Here is an 18,465-nt window from a genome sequence, read left to right as displayed (position 1 = left end):
CAGCTCCTGCTTAATAGTTTAGACTCCTCTCTTAAAACTTCAGTCCCACCATCCACCACCAATTCTATGTTCAAGTGACATTGAATAATTTAGAGCTCTCAGGTATATGCCTTCTCACCTTCTTTATATGGCATTCTCTGCCTGTAACATTCTTAAATTTTCTTTCTGGCAAGTTTGTATTCACACTTCAACTTAGCTACGATGTTGCCAGTTCTAGGAAGCCTTCTCGATTCTTTTGAATAAAGTTAATAATTTCCCTTATCTGGACTACTATTCCATTTCTCTCTCTCTCTCTCTCTCTCTCTCTCTCTCTCTCTCTTTCTCTCTCTCTCTCTCCCCCCTCTTGCTTTTGCTCTTGCTCTCTTTCTCTGTATTTAATACACCATATATCTATAGCTAGTTATTTGACATCCCATTATAGATTGTGTCTTAAGGAAAGAAGCCATGTCTTATTCATCTCTGTATCTTTAGTGCCTCCTTATACAGTGCTGTGTATGAAACATATTGAGTATTTAATAAATATCTATTGAATTAAACTCAAATAAAAGTATGCATTTCTTTTTGTATTACATTGTGTATATGTACCTTTTATATATAAATGCCTCATATTTTAAGACAAGCATTGAAGAACGTATTTTACTAGAGTTATAGCTATAGAATGCCAGCATTTAAAATTTTCTGAGTTGCTATTTTATTTTTCAAATTATCTCAGATTTTTATGTTCCTGAGAACGATCCTTATCCAAGTCATTTGTTCATGGGTAAGGGCTGTACTTCATCTTCTTCTTCTTTTTATTCTTTTGTTTTGTTTTTGTTTGTTTTTTTAAATGGAATAACAATTTTAAAGTCACTTGAAACAATAGTTCTATTAAGCAATTTCTAGTCTTCTAAGAATGTTATATTATTAAATTGCTGAACAAATTCTTTTCCATATACTGAAAAAAAGCAAATAAGGTTCAGTCTAAGCTACATTTTAAATTACAATATAATCAATTCCAATTGGCAGGATTCAGCTCATGAGCTTTTATAGTAGTAAATTATTCAGCTTTTATTTCCATGGTATGCATGGTAAAATAAACTGGAAATAAACCCTTTCACAAGGATTCCAAAAGACAACCATTTTGATGATATCCTGCTTCTGAATTTAACTGCTATTCAAATAAAATGATATCCCCACTCTCATAACCCTTCACAGGAAAGCGTTTGCTGCCATCTACTGATGTTAGACAAATACACAGGAGGTCTTGTTTAGTATTCTATATTACGAAACAAGCTTTGAGAGTGACCTCTTTCATCAGAACCACTTTAAGTTGCTTCTCTAAATTTTAATAAAGGAAAAGACATTGCAACACAATAGGAAAAAAGTGACAAAACTTAGGAACTCACAATTAAAAGAAATATATATAGCAATACCAGAACAATTACCTATCAGAGAAATCTCCTAAATAAGATATAAACTTTATTTTAAATGACAATGTTTTAAGAAATCACTAAATACTACTATTTGGAAATAATGTTCATGATGTGGTTTCAATGGCAGAAAAACCCATCAATGTATTATCTTACATATTAAACTGAGATGAACTCTATTGAAACATTATCACTTTAGTATAATGGAGGTTTTTATTTCTGAGAAAAAAATAATTCTTTACATTAATGTGAGTTCCACCTGAGGGCAAATTAGGAGAGAGTTTTGAGTGAAGAATGCTGGGGGAGAGGAGGGAGAAGAGGAGGAGGTGATCGTGGGATCCAGAGGAGAGAGGCTGAAAAAAACTCCTGCATTGCACAATTTGGTTGCCTTTTGAAAATTTTTACTAAAATGTTTCACATTTCCCAAGAGATTAAGACAAGCCACAATGAACAAGCCAAACCCAGGCTATCTGTCTATGCAAAATTGAAAGATGACCTATTCATTTCAGCCATTAACGATCTCATGGTCTGATCCCCACAATTAGTATCTGCATGGGAGATAAATGGCCTGGAGGGGTTTTTATCTGGGTTTCCCACCTCATAGTAATCAGATTCACAAGACAGAAATGAGGTCACCCTTACCTCTTCCTTATGCCTATGGCATGGGGTCCATTCTGGTATGGTGATCTAGAATACACAGTGATTTCCAAACTTTGTATCTCATTGACTTTGCCTGGCATTCATGCAAGGAAGTTTAACCTTCTAAAGGATCAATTATATTTTTTTTTATGAGAAACAATTCCATGAGGAAATAATTATGGCAAAACTTACTTAGCTTCTCTAAGATCTCCTCATCTGTCATCTTGGATTTTTTCCTTTGTCGATCTGTGTTTCTATATAAAGTACTGGAATTCGCATTCTCAGCAGAAGGTGGTGTGACTTCTTTATTTGGTGCTGCTGGTGAAGCAATGGACTCAACCACAGAACGAGTGTAGATCTTAAAGACAGAAAACGTTCTACAAATTAAACATATGGCCAAGGAAATAATAGGAAGTCAAGAAACTGTCATATCAATATATTTTTCTTTGTTTGTTACTGAGAGAGTGAGAGAGAGAGACAGAGAGAGAGAAAGAGAGAGAGAGAGAGAGAGAGAGAGCATGCAAGAGGAACAGACAGGGATAGACAGACAGGAAGGGAGAGAGATGAGAAGCCTCACTTCTTCATTGCAGCACCTTAGCAGAGCGAGTGATCCCTTGCTCAAGCCAGCAACCTTGGACTTAAGCCAGAGACCTTCGGCTTCAAGCCAGTGACCTTTGGGCTCAAGTCAGCGACTTTGGGGTCATGTCTATGATCGCACGCTCAAGCCGCTGACCCCATGCTCAAGCTGCTGAGCCTGCACTCAAGCCAGGGACCTTGAGGTTTTAAATCTGGGTTCACAGCATCCCAGGCCAATACTTTATCTACAGTACCATCACCTGGTCAGGCAGTGATTTTTTTTAATTGATATAAATTTTTAAGGAGTTTTAGGTTCACAACAAAATTTAGGGGAAGGGGCCCTGGCTGGTTAGCTCAGCGGTAGAGTGTAGGCCTGGCCTATGGAAGTCCTGGGTTTGATTCTTGCTCAGGGCACATAAGAGAAGCAACCATCTGCTTCTCTACCCTTCCCACCCTTATCTCTCTCTCTTCCCCTCCCATAACCATAACTGAAATATTTCAAGCAAAGTTGGTTCCAGGTGCTGAGGATGGATCCATGGCCTCCACATCAGGTGCTAAAATAGCTTGGTTGCTGAGCAACGGAACTGCAGCCCAGCCAGGCAGAGCATCACCTGGTAGGAGCTTGCTGGGTGGATCCTAGTCAGGGCGCATGTGGGAGTCTGTCTCCGTCTCCTCATCTCTCACTTAATTAAAAAAAGAAACAACTAGGGGAAGATACAGAGATTTTCTGTATACGCCCTGCCTCTACACATGCATGGCTTCAGCCATTATCAACATCTCCTTACCGTATTGGTTCATTTATCACAATTGATGAATCTATATTGACATTGTAATCACCCAGTACTTAATTTACATGTAGTTCACTTTGAGTATAGTATATTCGATGGGTTTGGACAAATGTATAATGACATTTTTCTATCATTATGATATCAAACAGTATTTTCATTGACCTAAAAATTCTCTGTATTATGCTTACTTATCCCTCCTCTTACCTTGTGCCCCAAACATCATTGAGTTTTTTAAAGACAAGTGATTTATTTTAAAAATAACTAAGTTGCTTCAAATACACTTCCCTTGAAAGCTCTGAGGAGCTAGTGCCTTGCAACTTCCCTATATGCTGTACTAATTCTGATATTGATGCCTCTGCTTATGTGAGTCTTCCTACCTGATTCACATGAATTTTCTTCTCTATCTTAACCTCTGCAGAAGTTGTATAACGTAGGGCTTATTTGCATACTGTTTGGTATTATTCCCTAATTGACATGTGCTAATCTCTATCCCCAACTTTTGGAACATAGTAAGATGTTTAATCAGTATTAGTTGATTAATTAGATTCTGACTAGATGACCTTTCTAAAGGACATCTTTTGTATCATTTAGAAATAGTCACTTCCGACTTACTGATTTTGTATGCTCAGGTCTTGGTGCAATAACTGGTGGGGGCTCATTGTCATCTTCTTCTTCTTCCTCTTCTTCATCTTCTTCTTCAGACACAGGCGGAGCCAAAGGAGGCTCTGATGCTGTTTTTGTACTCTTATGACAAAAACAAAGTTAAAAGACCAGGTATTAACTCCTCATTGGAAAAGCCTTCAGAAACGAAATACGGGACATGAAATATTTAACTGTGTAAGGTTAGAAGGGAACTACATTTTTTAAAAAGGAGGAGAATGATCTAAAATTTGGTGTACATAACCTGGAAATATTCAGAGATAAATTTAGGTCAAGGTTTAAACAGCATGAAGTATTAAAAAATATTTTAATTTTCCACTGATCTAAAAAACAATGGCCTACTCATTTACTCTTAAAATTCAATGCTTTTGAAATCAATGAATATATTTTAAAAATTAAATTAATTACTATTAAAACTTTGAATTAATACTAGGCAGATTGTCAATTTGTTGATTGACACATTATCAAGCAGAAAAGGGATATTTTATGCTTAAATATCAGAGCATGTGTCTGGATATGGTATTAAGACACATGACAGCTCTGTAAATACTCACTAAGTATGAGCAAGTGCATGAATATTTCTTCCCTATTCAGCCTCATGAAATGAAACACTCAGAGAGCAACAGACATGAAGATCTAAGGAGTGCTCATCTACATAAATAATTATTCAATCTTAACTAACAGGTAAATGGTGATTTTAAATGTTGAAAAATGTTATAACACCAGCACCAAAAATGACAACAACCACCATAGCATCTAGGGTCAGTTCTTGATTATTCATGTTTATACAGGTGTAAAATGGTACCAAAGATGGATTTTGAAAGAAATACGGTCATGGTTCACAACTTGTGGCCCCCAGATCAGCATCATCAACATTATCAAGAAACTTGTTAGAAATGCAAAATTTTAGGCTCCATCCAGAGCTATGAATCAGAAACTCTGGAAGTAAGGCCTTATAGTCTTTTTTATAATAAGACTTCCAGTTGATCTTGGTACAAACTCTAGTTTAAAAAATACCAAACAATGATATAGATATTTGCTGTCCAATATGGCAGCCAATAGCCATACATGGATATTGAACGCTTACACAGTGGTGGGATTCAAATAATTTTATAACTGGTTTCTGCACTAATTACTGTTTTAATTTATTTTTTTATCTTTGATTACATTCTTTATTCAAACAATGACTTTGACTTTACTCAAACAGTGTTAAGGAAGACATAGCTTTAATGTAGAACTTCACACATAAGTAGAATTCCCTAAAAATGATAATAAAATTAAAGCAGGTAAATGTAATGTAAAAGGACAGTGATGATCAGTAATAACCAGTGAACAATGGAATTAACAAGATGAGTCTAGAATTTTATAATAGTTTAGTAATGAGACATTTACACTTATAATTAATTTTGTTCTTTTCACCACTAGGTAGCATTTTTAAAACTAGAATTAGACTATTTCACTTTTATTAGTGGTAAATAAATGAATACATTAAATGAAATCTTGTAAGAGCAGATGGCATAACTTTTCTCACTCCTTCGTATGAATTGTACCACAGTTAGCATTTGTTTTCAGTTGTTAACAAATTCATCATCTGTAACCCTTTATACAAAGCCTAAATCTTTGCAAAGCTGAATTTGAATGGTCAGAAGATATAGATAAACATACCCTCCAAATAATTTTGGAGTTTGTAGCATGAAAAATATCTATGTAAAAATTGGAATTATACCCAAACTGCTCAACTAAGTGTGATCGAATTCTCCCTCCTAGTGTGTGGACAAGTTAGGGGAATGTAACAATACTCAGAGACGCTGGAGTCAGAGAGTCTGGGGAACATAACTGGTTTTCTGCACTAATTACTGTTTTAAGCATAAAAAATAATATACCGAAAGACAGTTTATTATTTCATGCATTTAATACTTAAATAAGGACAATAAAAGAGGTACACAAGACTAGATTTTATGTTTTAAAATATTAATGAAAAAATATTAAATAATACCTGACATAAAAATAATAAAACTGTTATTTAAGATACTTCCATATTGCTTCTTGATTGGCATCCTCACTTGCAATTTTTTTCACCTATTGATGGAATGAACATTACTATGGGTGCTTAGAATACACTGTTGCGCAGATGAACGTTAAAAAAGAGTAAAGAATGTAAATTTGTGATTTCCACATTGGGCGGCTGCCCCAGGTGCCCACCTTAGAGAGAACCCTAATTACAAGTGCCATTTTAACAACCGGTTCACCAAACTCAACAAAAAATATTGGTTCTGCCAACTGGTGCAAACCAGCTGAATCTCACCACTGTACTTATAACTGGCTAGTTTAAAATGAGATGAGTTGCAACTGTAAAGCAAATACCAGATATTAAATATGCAATATGAAAAAATTGGGTATTTCTTAAATGCTATTTGTAGCATATATGTTGACATGATAATTTGTGTGTGTGTGTGACAGAGACAGATAGGCAGGGAGAGAGAGAGAGCAGAAGCATCAATTCTTTGTTGTGGCTCCTTAGTTGGTTATTATTGATTGCTTTCTCATATGTACCTTGACTGGGAGGCTACAGCAGAGCGAGTGACCCCTTACTCAAGCCAGCAACTTTGGGCTCAAGCCAACGACCTTGGGCTTCAAGCCAGTGACCTTTGGGCTTAAGCCAGTGACCATGGGGTCATGTCTATGATCCCATGTTCAAGCCAGTGACCCCGCACTCAAGCTGGTGAACCCGTGGTCAAGCTGGGTGAGCCTGTGCTCTAGTTGGTTATGTTGGGGTTTCAAATTTGGGTCCTCCACATTCCAGTCATATGCACAGTGCCACCACTTGGTCAGGCTCGTATTCAATATTCACACAAGTTTTAGGAGGTAGGTATTGTTATTCTCAGTTAAAGCTGAGGAAAGTGGCTCAGAGGAGCTAGGCCATTTACCAAAGTTGCTCAGCTTGTAAGAGGAGAAATAAGACTGAATACTTATATCCAGGACCTTATTTTGTCCTTAAATTTTTATTTTTAATTGTGGTTAAACATACATAATGTAAAAAATAGCATCTTACCATTTTTCAGTGCCCAGTTCAGTAGTGTTAAGTTTTTCACATTGTTGTACAACCATCACCACCATACATCTCCAGAACGCTTTTTATCATGCAACTCTAAAACTCTGTATCCATTAAATAATATCTCCTCTTTCTGACTCTCTCAGTAGCCACTTTTTGCCACTATGATGTTGACAACTCTAGATAACTGATATAAGTTGAATCATACAGTATGTATCTAAGTTATACTTTTAAAAACTATTTAAAGAAGATTCCATGTCATCAAGGTCCATCCAATCAGTCTAGTGTTACCAAGGTCCATGGACCTTGGTAACATTATACTGAGTGAAATAAGTAAATCAGAAAAAACTAAGAACTATATGATTCCATACATAGGTGGGACATAAAAATGAGACTCAGGGACATGGACAAGAGGGTGGTGGTTATGGGGGGGGGGGAGCCGAGGGGGCAGGGGAGGGGCACAAAGAAAACCAGTTAACAGGTGACAATTTGACTCTGGGTGATGGGTATGCAATATAATCAAATGTCAAAATAACTTGAAAATGTTTTCTCTGATCATATGTACCCTGATTTATCAATGCCACTCCATAAAAAAAAGATTCCATGTCTAAAAACTAGATCTGCATAACTGTATTCTGTTGCACCGTCAAAAACACTGAAAACACTGAATACACATAACTGTTTTCAGTGTTTCACTTACCGAAGGATGGGCTGCTATATATCCATGTGCACTTTTATCTGAAAAATGAGATAAAGCTGTCACCTTTCTTTCATACAGATGCCTCATTTAAAGACCATACTTAAAACAAACAAAAAAACTGCATATGTTTGACCAAAAAGAAACTCTCCAAATTCAGCATTAAATAGATATTATGACAAATGACATAGTTTTCCTTCATATAGTCCATACCCTTAGATCCTCAACATATTATTACTACATCATTTTAAAGACCTTTAATTATGGCGTCCAGTGAATCTCATCTATATGGAGAAATGTTCCAATCTCCTGGATTGGAACCTGAGATAATAATAAGCCCTACACACACACACACACACACACACACACACACACACACACACACACACACACACACACACACCAGGTCCTCAAATAACATTATTTACTTCAACATTGCATCCATTACATTGATGAGACGCTGTAGAAACTTAACTCTTGTTTATATCAATTAGCCCAGGGGTAGTCAACCTTTTTATACCTACCGCCCACTTTTGTATCTCTGTTAGTAGTAAAATTTTCTAACTGCCCACCGGTTCCACAGTAATGGTGATTTATAAAGTAGGGAAATAACTTTACTTTATAAAATTTATAAAGCAGAGTTACAGCAAGTTAAAGCATATAATAATAACTACTTACCAAGTACTTTATGGTGGATTTTTGCTGAGTTTGGCAGAATAAATCTTTGTAAAACAACTTACTATAGTTAAATCTATCTTTCTATTTATACTTTGGTTGCTCTGCTACCGCCCACCATGAAATCTGGAACGCCCACGAGTGGGCGGTAGGGACCCGGTTGACTACCACTGAATTAGCCTATATAATTGGTTTCATTATTTGTTGTTTGGCCACAAATTTCCAAGAACCTATGGAGGATGTTAAGTGAAGATTTACAGAATCTAGAAACTTCTTCATGTCTTCCACTCACAAATTTAATGTCTTTTTCATTTTAACTAAACACAGCATGGTTGTAACTTTTTCAGTTTGAGTTGTGACAGCAAAACTAACATGGATTTTTTTCTTCACAATTAGCAATAAATGATGTCTTCTTAGCGAAAATCTTAACAACTTCAGCATGTGATTTTTTTTCTTATTAAAGTCAAAATGTTCACCTTTTCACTTAAGTAAAGCACTTTATGGATTCTCCTTGGAATATTCAAATTGCCAGCATCACTCATTTTGTGCTTTGGGGCCATTATTAAGTAAAATAAGGATTACTTGAATATAAGTACTGTAATACCCCAAAGTTGATCTGATAAATTAGATGGCTAATAAGTGACTAACAGGTGGGAAGCATGATTCACATTTCAGGCAGAATAGAACAGGACCACATGACATTTCATTTCATTACTCAGAAAGGCACATATTTAAAACCAAAAAATTATTTATTTCTGAAGTATTCCATTTAGTATTTTTGAACCATGGTTGACCATGAGTAACTAAAATCACATAAAGCTAAACTATGGATAAAGGAGGATACTATATATTTATGTCTAGAATTTGTCCTCCACTATATCCTTCCCTTGGCCCTCTCTGTCTCTGTTCCCTTCCTCCCTTCTACCCACTCTTCCTGTCCACTACTCCTGCTCTCAACTCCCATTTTATTAGTCAGTTGTGACATTACAGTGTCTAGAAAACATATGGTGGTATTTCACTCAACTCAGAATAGTGCAATAATTCATATACTGTTGAGTTTCAAAATAGTTTTTAGGATTTATTCTTTATAAGACGAGAGAATTCAACACAAAAATACAAGTTAAAAACAGTGGCGGTGGACAATAAAGACAAATACTCAGAATCTAGGTACACTGAAGTTATTTCTTGAATGTATTTTTGGTTCTCATTGCCTATGGTTCTACCATGTACTTGGAGCATAGCTCTAGATTTCATCACATTAAACAGTTATTGATGTGTCACAAGGTTTTCTTAAAAATGTTATTCCATGTGATAGACTAATATAAAAAAAAGCTCTCCTTGATTACTTTTTTATTATTTTAGGTATTTACTATTAGATAACAGAAGTTAATCTCATTAAAAAGAGTCTTATTTAGCATGTAAATTGACATATGCCATTAAGATTGAGCTTTGATATTTCATATGGTCAAATCAGAAACTTCTCCTTCCAAATGTATTCTTGCATATTTTTGAAGAGATTAGGCTTGTCTTATACTAAAACCAATGTCAAAAGATATAGGCTCTTTATAGCTGGTACCCTAATGATAATATTATCTTCTTTCATTAGGTATTAGACAAGACATTTTTCTAGAGGCACCTGGATAATCTTTTCAAAAGCAAAAGTGTTGTTTGGTATATATATTTCAGTTGCTTATAGTACAAATTTAAACATCAAAGCTTCAAACAAAGGCCATGTCTACAAGCTAGCAAATAAAGTAAAAATTTGGCAGATATATGACCTTTTATTCTTTTAGAAATAGCAAGCCATGATTTTTTTTGAGGTCTGATTTTGAGGTCTGATAAAAATAACCTGGAAGCCACAAAATTTTTGCTGGGTTATCATGGTTCAATTCAATGGTTTTAAAAAATAAAATATATTTCAAGAGAGCATGGTTTGATTCATATAGTTTTACTTCATGAACAGATCACAAAGCCTGATCCCAAGTAACTGAGTGTCTTCATGTCAATGAGGAGACAAAATAACAATTGTGATTACTGATTCAAAGTGAAAATTACTGTTTCACTGAACAATTACCTTATTTCAGTTCTAAAATTATCCAGACATTATAAATCTCCTAACATCAGCTTCGACTCCCAACTCAGTTTTTGGTTTACTTCTGTGGAAATCACTCAGGGAAGGAACTAGAACTGAATTCAAATACCCTATTGGTGTTCTGTTCTAATCCCAAGGCTGGAAGATTGGATTTTTTCACTTTTTTGATAATCTAGTTTTATTCTTACCTCCTGATGTAAAGCTCATGTATTTCTGGTTGTTGACTGTTTCTTTGGAATCATAGAATTTGAGAACATCTAGAACAGCTTGTGGATTTTTTTTCTGTTCCAGTTTTGTTATGTTGGAAGTTTGGAGTAACCGTGCCCATTGCTCAGGAATTCCCTGTGGACAACCAAAGGCAAAGAATGGTAGATAAGAACATTCAGCAGCTACATTTTTCTGGTCCAGTAAAGTTCTTCACCAAGAAGCCCATGCTACCTGTAGGATTACACTTGGGAAACTGAAGTTATACTCTAGATTTAAAGTTAGTAACTTAATAATGCAATCATTCTCTTCTCTAAATAAAACACATAGGTAAAACCAGGATCCAACTTAAAAAGGGTGGGTGGGAGTATGACTGTGATAGAAATAAAAAAGCGCATGAAAATCACCTCCATATTAACTCTGCTCATCCATGAAATGATGTTTACGGCTTAGCTTATTTTTTTCTGGTGACTCAGGGCAGACATAGCAAGACTTCTCTAAATTTGTGCACAGCATAGTATAGTGCAGATCAATAGATTTTATTTGACTGAAAAAAAATAAGCCGTTTCTGGGTTTGTACTAATCAGAATATATTTTATAATAAATGAAAAGCCTCACCCTTGGTCAATTCACACTTTGTGATTATAAAATATAATTTTGGGGGGTTAGAGCTTTAATAGAATGGGTGATTGAGAGGAGACAAAGATGGAATTTGAAGGAGCAATAACCACTGAGACACGAAATAATAACAATGCTGCTTTGGGCATTTTCCCTGCAGCTTTCTTGTCTCCTCCCTGCAACCCGTCCTCCCCACTTCATTTGCTGGCCGCATAGAACAACCTGGGGACTGTGACAACCATGCCAAAGCCTTGTGAGAATTTGCAATAATCTAAAGCATTTAATGAAGAGAGGAAGGAATATTTGGAAATCTAATCAAGGAGAATTGCAAAAATTACACAGGTTAGTTTTGCATTGAGCATTCAGTATTCTTTCCTACTTGTTCAACCTACAGATGTCCCCATTTCATAATCATCCAGCCTCCAAGAGCAACTTGGAGTGAGAAACAGACACACTCTTTCTGAAGTGCATCTAGACACAATTTAGTGGTGTTAGCCTATGAAGTCTCGGCAAAACAATGTGTGACGTGGGCCTCCAGAGTTTGGGAATGACAACAAAAAAGTGAGATAAGCCAAGCAACAACTCTACTGCACAAACATGAACCTGCTGCTGCAGTGCTATGACATCTCAAAGAAGCACTTTGATGCAAGCTTCTTTTGGGCCTGTGACGCACCTCTGGGAGCTTCCCTGGGCACATCTGTGAGCCATAGAGATCTGGCTGTAATGGACGTAAATAAAGAAAGAAAAGAAAGTTAAAACAGAATGTGGGACAACTTAGAAGGTGGGAGGAGATGAAATCAATGGGTCTGAATGGGGGGATAATCCCATCTAAAGTGGGGCGGTTATGAGAATAGGGAGGTATTAACTAAATCAGGGGCAGGGCAGACTATAAGACAACAGATTTAAGAAAAAGAGAAAACACCAATGTTGCAAAGTTTGGATGCATAATTCCACTTTTTGCCAGATGTTTCCTCCATAAATATACAATAAGAATTATCATTAAATGACTGGAAAAATTACTAAAAAGCAGAAACATGAATTTGGAGGGAAGAAGGATGGCATTATGAACAGCTTCAACAATAATTTGTAGGTTGGTTTTTGTAACTGCTGACCAATCACAGGTAGCCAATGGCCATGTGATGAACTTACAAATTTCAGTTCGCAATTCTAGTACACCATTTTCAGTTTCACATTGGAAGTGTCTTTGTGTCTAAAATTCAATGGATGGCTAACTGTTTATGTTGGATTTAACATTTTTTTTCATCGATGTGATTCTTCTGTACTTTGTATCTAAAGTTATGGCTGGCTTAGAGAAAACTGGATGGAGGATTTCCTACAAAGCCAGACTCTGTGTGTTTGAATTTCTTAGACATTTAGAGCATGGAAAAGGAAACTACTTCATTTCAAACCATATAGGAATAATTTTCATTTAAATTTTACAGTTTTGAAGTTCTGCTTCTCACAACATATGATCATATACAAGGTAACATCCTTATCTAAAGGAAGATATCTCCAACGTTACAAAAACATGCTTTGATCCAACTGGTTTAATTTGGGATATAGGACTTTCATTCCTAGCATTTGAGGTTACTCCAAGCACAGTGAAACAAACCTTTTACATGCATTCATCACACAATTTGATGCTAAAGCCTTAAGCAAAAAATTTAAACTCAAGAGCCCATGCATGATCCAGTTCTGATTCCAAGTGCAATTAATAGCATTTGGTTAATACTGTAATGGCCAAAGGAGTTATTTATTAAATGTTACAAAACCAGGTATGCACTGCACATAACTACTAGAACAGACATCACTACCATGGTTCTTAAGATAACCATTAGACTATTTGTAGTTATTATACATTCTCATGGCACTTCTAAAATTTTGTGATAGTCTTGTGATCACTATACAGCAGGAAAAAAATGCTGTCAATTACAGAAAATTCTCCAGACAACCTACTTACCACATAACTACACTCCTGATATAACTTCTATTTTTCTTAAGTTTTAATAAATCAGTTAATCAATGAAACCTGACAGTCAAATTTGAATGTATACCACAAAAGCACATAATCAGAAAGCCATATCATTACTCCAAATTAAGGTACAAATCTCAAAAGTTAGACAGCTAATGAAGACCTGGAAATGAGAGCATCAGAAGCAGGACCACATATAAATGCCTGGCCATATGTACAATAATAACTAGATATACATCAAGCTAAGGGTTATCTATTGTAGCCCAGGAGAATGGCAGCAGGATATAACAGGCCAAGCATCTATCTTATCATAAGAAATGATAATTTATATCACTCATACCATTTTTCCCTCTGATTGACTAGAAGCGACTGTCACAGGTCTAGAGATTTGGAAGGGGGAGTTCAGAAGTAATTGGGACAAAAAAGGCAATATAAAGGGTAAGGACTTATTATATTTTAATGCCCCAAATCTTACCTCCTAATTAACTTTAATCTCAGGTTCCAAGTATATGAATAGATGTACAATGTCATAGGGGCCAATTAGTCACAGGGTAATCACCAAGCAATACACCAAATCAGTGTCCAAATATTCAAAATAACAAGCCCTTGTAAGACAACTGGACTAGACAATTCAACAAAATGCTCAAAATTCAACCTAAACAACTGAAATAATCAAATTAGCCATGCACACAATGAATTAGTGGTACTATGGAATTAAGACCCAATCTTAAATCCTACCAATAAAATAATTTTTAAAAACTTAATATCATATTGTATTTTTCAAGTTTGTAAATGTAAATAATAGTTTAAAAAAGTGGAAAAGGCAAAATTTGGCATCTTTGAAAACAAAGTGTGGACAAGTAGTTGTAAAAGATCATCCAGATGATGATAAAGTATATCAGATTTCCAAATTTAGTCTGTATCTTACCTATATATTCAAATGGACATCTAACACATTATTGCATCCAAACAACTGCTCTATTTTAAATATTTTTTGGGGGGAGCAACAGATTTTTGTTTAGTTTGGTTTAGTTGCATCAAATTGTTTTCTACAATTGGAAAGACTGAACATCACATATCGTACCTCATCCCTCTCTGGTTGATAATTTCGATTCTAATTGATAGAGGTGAAAATGACTGACTATAGTCAGCAAGATGATGATGATTCACTTCCTCTCATTTTCACTCAGAATCCATAAAGACACAAGAGAGAGCTAACGATAGGTTGCATAAGGAATCAAGCAAGTTGGAAAAAAGTAGAAAAAAATTTAAAAATTGGAAAGGAAAAAAATGTCATATGAGAATAGTGGAGAAAACTTTTACATCAGAAAGTGAAAAGGAAGAAAAAGAAAATAAAAATATAAAATGACAACAGTAAAACACAAGAGAAATTTAAAGAGAAGGAAAGCACATTGAACATAAAAAGGTAAAAAAACTAGAAAAATAAAGTGCATCAAATAAAAAAGGGAGACATATTATAAAAACTTATACAGTTTAAGTTCTTTTACTGTTAAAAATGTCTAAAAAAGAGTTAATCTATGTATTAAAAAAATCTTGGCTTACTCAGATTATAAAAATTATTATTTGGTGGTGATGATGATGGTGATAGGGTGACAAAGAGGTATCTGTCCTAAGCGTAGCTAAGAGAATATTCTCACATATAGTAAAGACAGAAGCTGAGCTCAAACTGAAGGCCATTCAAGTAATGTCTCTGACTACAGTGATGAAACTGGTTAAATCCTACTAGTATCTCAAATTTATCAATGTCAGTACTCCATAATGTTCTCTTCTTGCTACTGAGAACATAGAAAAAAATTACCTCACATCACTTTAAAAGTCCAAGATGCTTACTCAGTTTTCATTTCATTCTCTATTGCTTGCTTCTGTAATTTAAATATATATATATATATAATTTCGCTATCGATTCAGAGACATGGTTTTCTTCTCCAAATGAAATTAATATGTAACCTCTTTTTTTCTTTCACTTAATCATATGATAGTCTACTAACTAATCATCATGTAATACAATAGAATGTTCAGTTATTTAATGTCTAAACTTATCTCTGTTTTAAGAACCTATGAATCGATTGTGATTGCCCTATCAAAGTGTTCTTTTTCTTTGATTGAATGCATTCAAAATTACTCATTATCTCAGAATGCACATTGTGATTGAGTTTCTTACTAGTATGAGAAAGATAGTTTATCTTCCTGGGGACATATTTATAGCTATATCCTTTCCTTCTTCCATGTAAAAAAAAATAATGTCAGATTTTAAGGATAAAATGTCATAGAACCGAGATCCTGTGCAATTTGAGCACTACAGCTATCCAAATAAAGGCTGGTAGTATGGGCTTTTCTAGAGAATTCTTATTGCAATTTATCTATCTATCATCTATCTATCTATCTATCTATCTATCTATCTATCTATCTATCTATCTATCTATCTACCTACCTACCTATCTAGCCACTAAAATGTACATAATATTATACTCATCAATATTTCTTCTTGAAATATGGGGTTTGTTTTTGGATGTCTACAAAATAACCTGTTAAGCTTTAAAAAAAGCTATGTTCTTCAAATCAAATGGAAGAATAGATAAATTTTAGTTTTTTTGGTTAGTGTGTGTGGTTAGCTGATCTGGGTAACCCAGATTCCAATGTGAAGCCTGAATTATTAAGACAAATTGTCATCATTGTCCAAGTTGAGTAAATGATTCTCTGATTCACCAAATGATAAAGAATAGGTTCAATCAATCAGGGTCTAAGTAATAGGACTACATCTTGTATGTAATGGTAAATTAGAATTTTCAATCAAGTTGAAGACTATACAGCCATCAGACATTTTTGTTAAGATGGAAAAAATTATTTTGCCAATATTCTTGCCATCAAAAACTTTAGGTCTGATATTTTGGCACATGGCAAATTGTGCTTGAAGCTAATTGTAATCAGGATTATTTCCATGGTCTACAAAACAAATTATGCTTACTTACAGTGAATTCCCCAGTGACTGCATCAAAACCCACATGAATGGTATGTTCAAAGTCTGAAGGAAGAGAGATCTCTGGGCGTTCTTTCTCTTTCTTCTTATTGGCTAAAGGCAAAATGTTAACATGTATTTATTTGGTATATGGTTTTGGCATCCAAAAGTTGTACAATCTGATTAATCAAAAACAGTTACAAATTTGAAAGACAGTTGATTCCAACACAATTTTAACAACACTTAACTGCAGAAGTTATCATTTTATTTGCAGAAGTGGCTGACAACTAAACAAAAAATGTTATGCCCAAATAATTTATAAATTTTCAAAATCCAGTTCAAACAAAATCCACAGTCAAACTGATTAATGTCCTCTACCAGTCTAATGATGTAACCACCAGATATCTATGGTATTGTGTTTAACTGGCTTGTTGGATCAAATACTACTTACTAAAGAAGAAATTCATTACACACAAGTTAAACTAAGGCTTACTATTAAAGAGAAAGAATAGAAAAAAATCGCTTAAGCTATCTATGGAAGTGTTATGAATTGCATCCATGTTAACCATAGCTAATTATCAAGTAGCTGAAATATTTTTCATTTGCATGTTTACATTATGAAGCATGTCTTAATAAACACTTGGTCTTCTTTCAACAAAAATAATATTGCAAATCAATTATGACACAAATCTTTCTTTATGATTAAAGATGTTTTAAATCACATCTTACTCAGCACTTTGCTAGAAAAAAAGGAAAAGAAATTATTGCCTTTTACTGAATTAATTTTATTTAGTTCTTAGAAACCTCAAACCAGGTCATTCTAATTTGTAGCTATTCTCCATGTCCCTTTTAGATTTTGTCATATTAGCCATTCAAAATCACTGACTTCTACTAGCAGGTTTTTCATAATGACATAATTTTGAACAAGCACATCAACAGTTAAGTCAAAAGACTTTAAAATATAAACAGTGAAGAAATTAAGTAGGAAATTGTAGTGAAATTCGTTCAATTTGAAGTACATTCCAGATGAAGTTACTATAAAAATATTGCCAAAAATAGTATCTGGTAGCTTCCATAATAAAAATATTAGAAGATTTGAGCATGTGTCTTTGGTAAGGTTGCATTTCACAGTCAAAAAATTAATACTCACACTCCTAATATTGGGGAAGTCAGTTTGAATCATGTATGCCCAATTAAAATCAATCAACTTCAGAATTTCCAGGGTGGCCAATTTAGAAAATTCTGGTACAAATAGATGTTTCCTTGCCCACTGAATTTCAGATAACATTCAATTAAGAATACATGAATTATTAGTTTGGTGGGTTACCTAGTATAATTTTAAACTCAAATTCTTTTATTTTCAAATGTCATTCTTATGGCTTCTTTTTTCTTTGTACCCTGTGACTGTTCCATATCACCAGCATGGGGCAGAGATATGGGGTAGGAATATGGAAATTCAAGTACTGAGAGGATTAGGATACAGGATTAGGAGGTGGGGGGACAGGTGTCACTCAAAGCTTTTTCTTGGTCATGGAACACAGTTAAGACTCATTTTGAAAAGTACATATGTGTCATCTAACTTAAGTTTAGTATAGACCTTAATGTTATAGTGATCCTAGTTGGTGAATATTAACTGAACAGTGAAGTTTAGAGTTTTCTGTTTCTACTTTTATCTCCCTGCACGTTTGTGGACTGTAGCTATCATTTACACTTGTTCAACTACCATTTTACTTGTTCAGAAAGGCTAAACAGAACAATTAGCTTTCTTTTCTTGCCACTTCCTTAAAGGTGTCCTAGCTATTCATGTAATCGGTTTCTTATTTTTCCTCTTTCCTCATCTCCCATTTATGATGAACACAGCTCACCGTCTCTCTTTCTACCTCCTTGACAATGAGGTCTGAGTCTTCTCTTCTTCATTTGATTGGACTTGCTTCTCCGTCTTTCTTAGTGCATTCTTTGGCCTTTCACAATCCTTTCTTTACATTCATTCATCTTGGATGGCATCCACTCCCAGCTACTATGTTGCATAATTCCCTAATCTGTGGTTGGTAGCAGAGTATATCCAGCTTTTGTGGGACCAGACACTTTATATATTTTGAAAAGAAT

The 18,465-nt window shown here is 34.7% G+C and overlaps 1 protein-coding gene across 7 annotated transcripts in view; it reads right to left on the bottom strand.

Annotated features, from left to right (window-relative positions):
• PAK3 (p21 (RAC1) activated kinase 3) overlaps positions 1–18,465 on the bottom strand; it is a 271,892-nt gene that overhangs the window by 56,842 nt on the left and 196,585 nt on the right. For 6 of the 7 annotated variants that reach the window (XM_066356523.1, XM_066356524.1, XM_066356526.1 and 3 more), the window contains 6 exons: positions 16,373–16,473; positions 12,084–12,128; positions 10,777–10,930; positions 7,825–7,862; positions 4,025–4,156; positions 2,241–2,406 (listed from right to left, as the gene is read on the bottom strand). In XM_066356523.1, coding sequence (XP_066212620.1) covers positions 2,241–2,406; positions 4,025–4,156; positions 7,825–7,862; positions 10,777–10,930; positions 12,084–12,128; positions 16,373–16,473 — 636 coding nt within the window. The remainder of the gene's footprint in view (positions 1–2,240; positions 2,407–4,024; positions 4,157–7,824; positions 7,863–10,776; positions 10,931–12,083; positions 12,129–16,372; positions 16,474–18,465) is intronic. The other variant, XM_066356530.1, reaches the window with a different exon arrangement.

Source organism: Saccopteryx leptura, chromosome X (assembly GCF_036850995.1).
Source record: "Saccopteryx leptura isolate mSacLep1 chromosome X, mSacLep1_pri_phased_curated, whole genome shotgun sequence".
Taxonomy (NCBI): domain Eukaryota; kingdom Metazoa; phylum Chordata; class Mammalia; order Chiroptera; family Emballonuridae; genus Saccopteryx; species Saccopteryx leptura.
The sequence above is the reverse complement of the archived record's forward strand: the minus strand, read 5'-3'. Positions and strand labels throughout refer to the sequence as shown.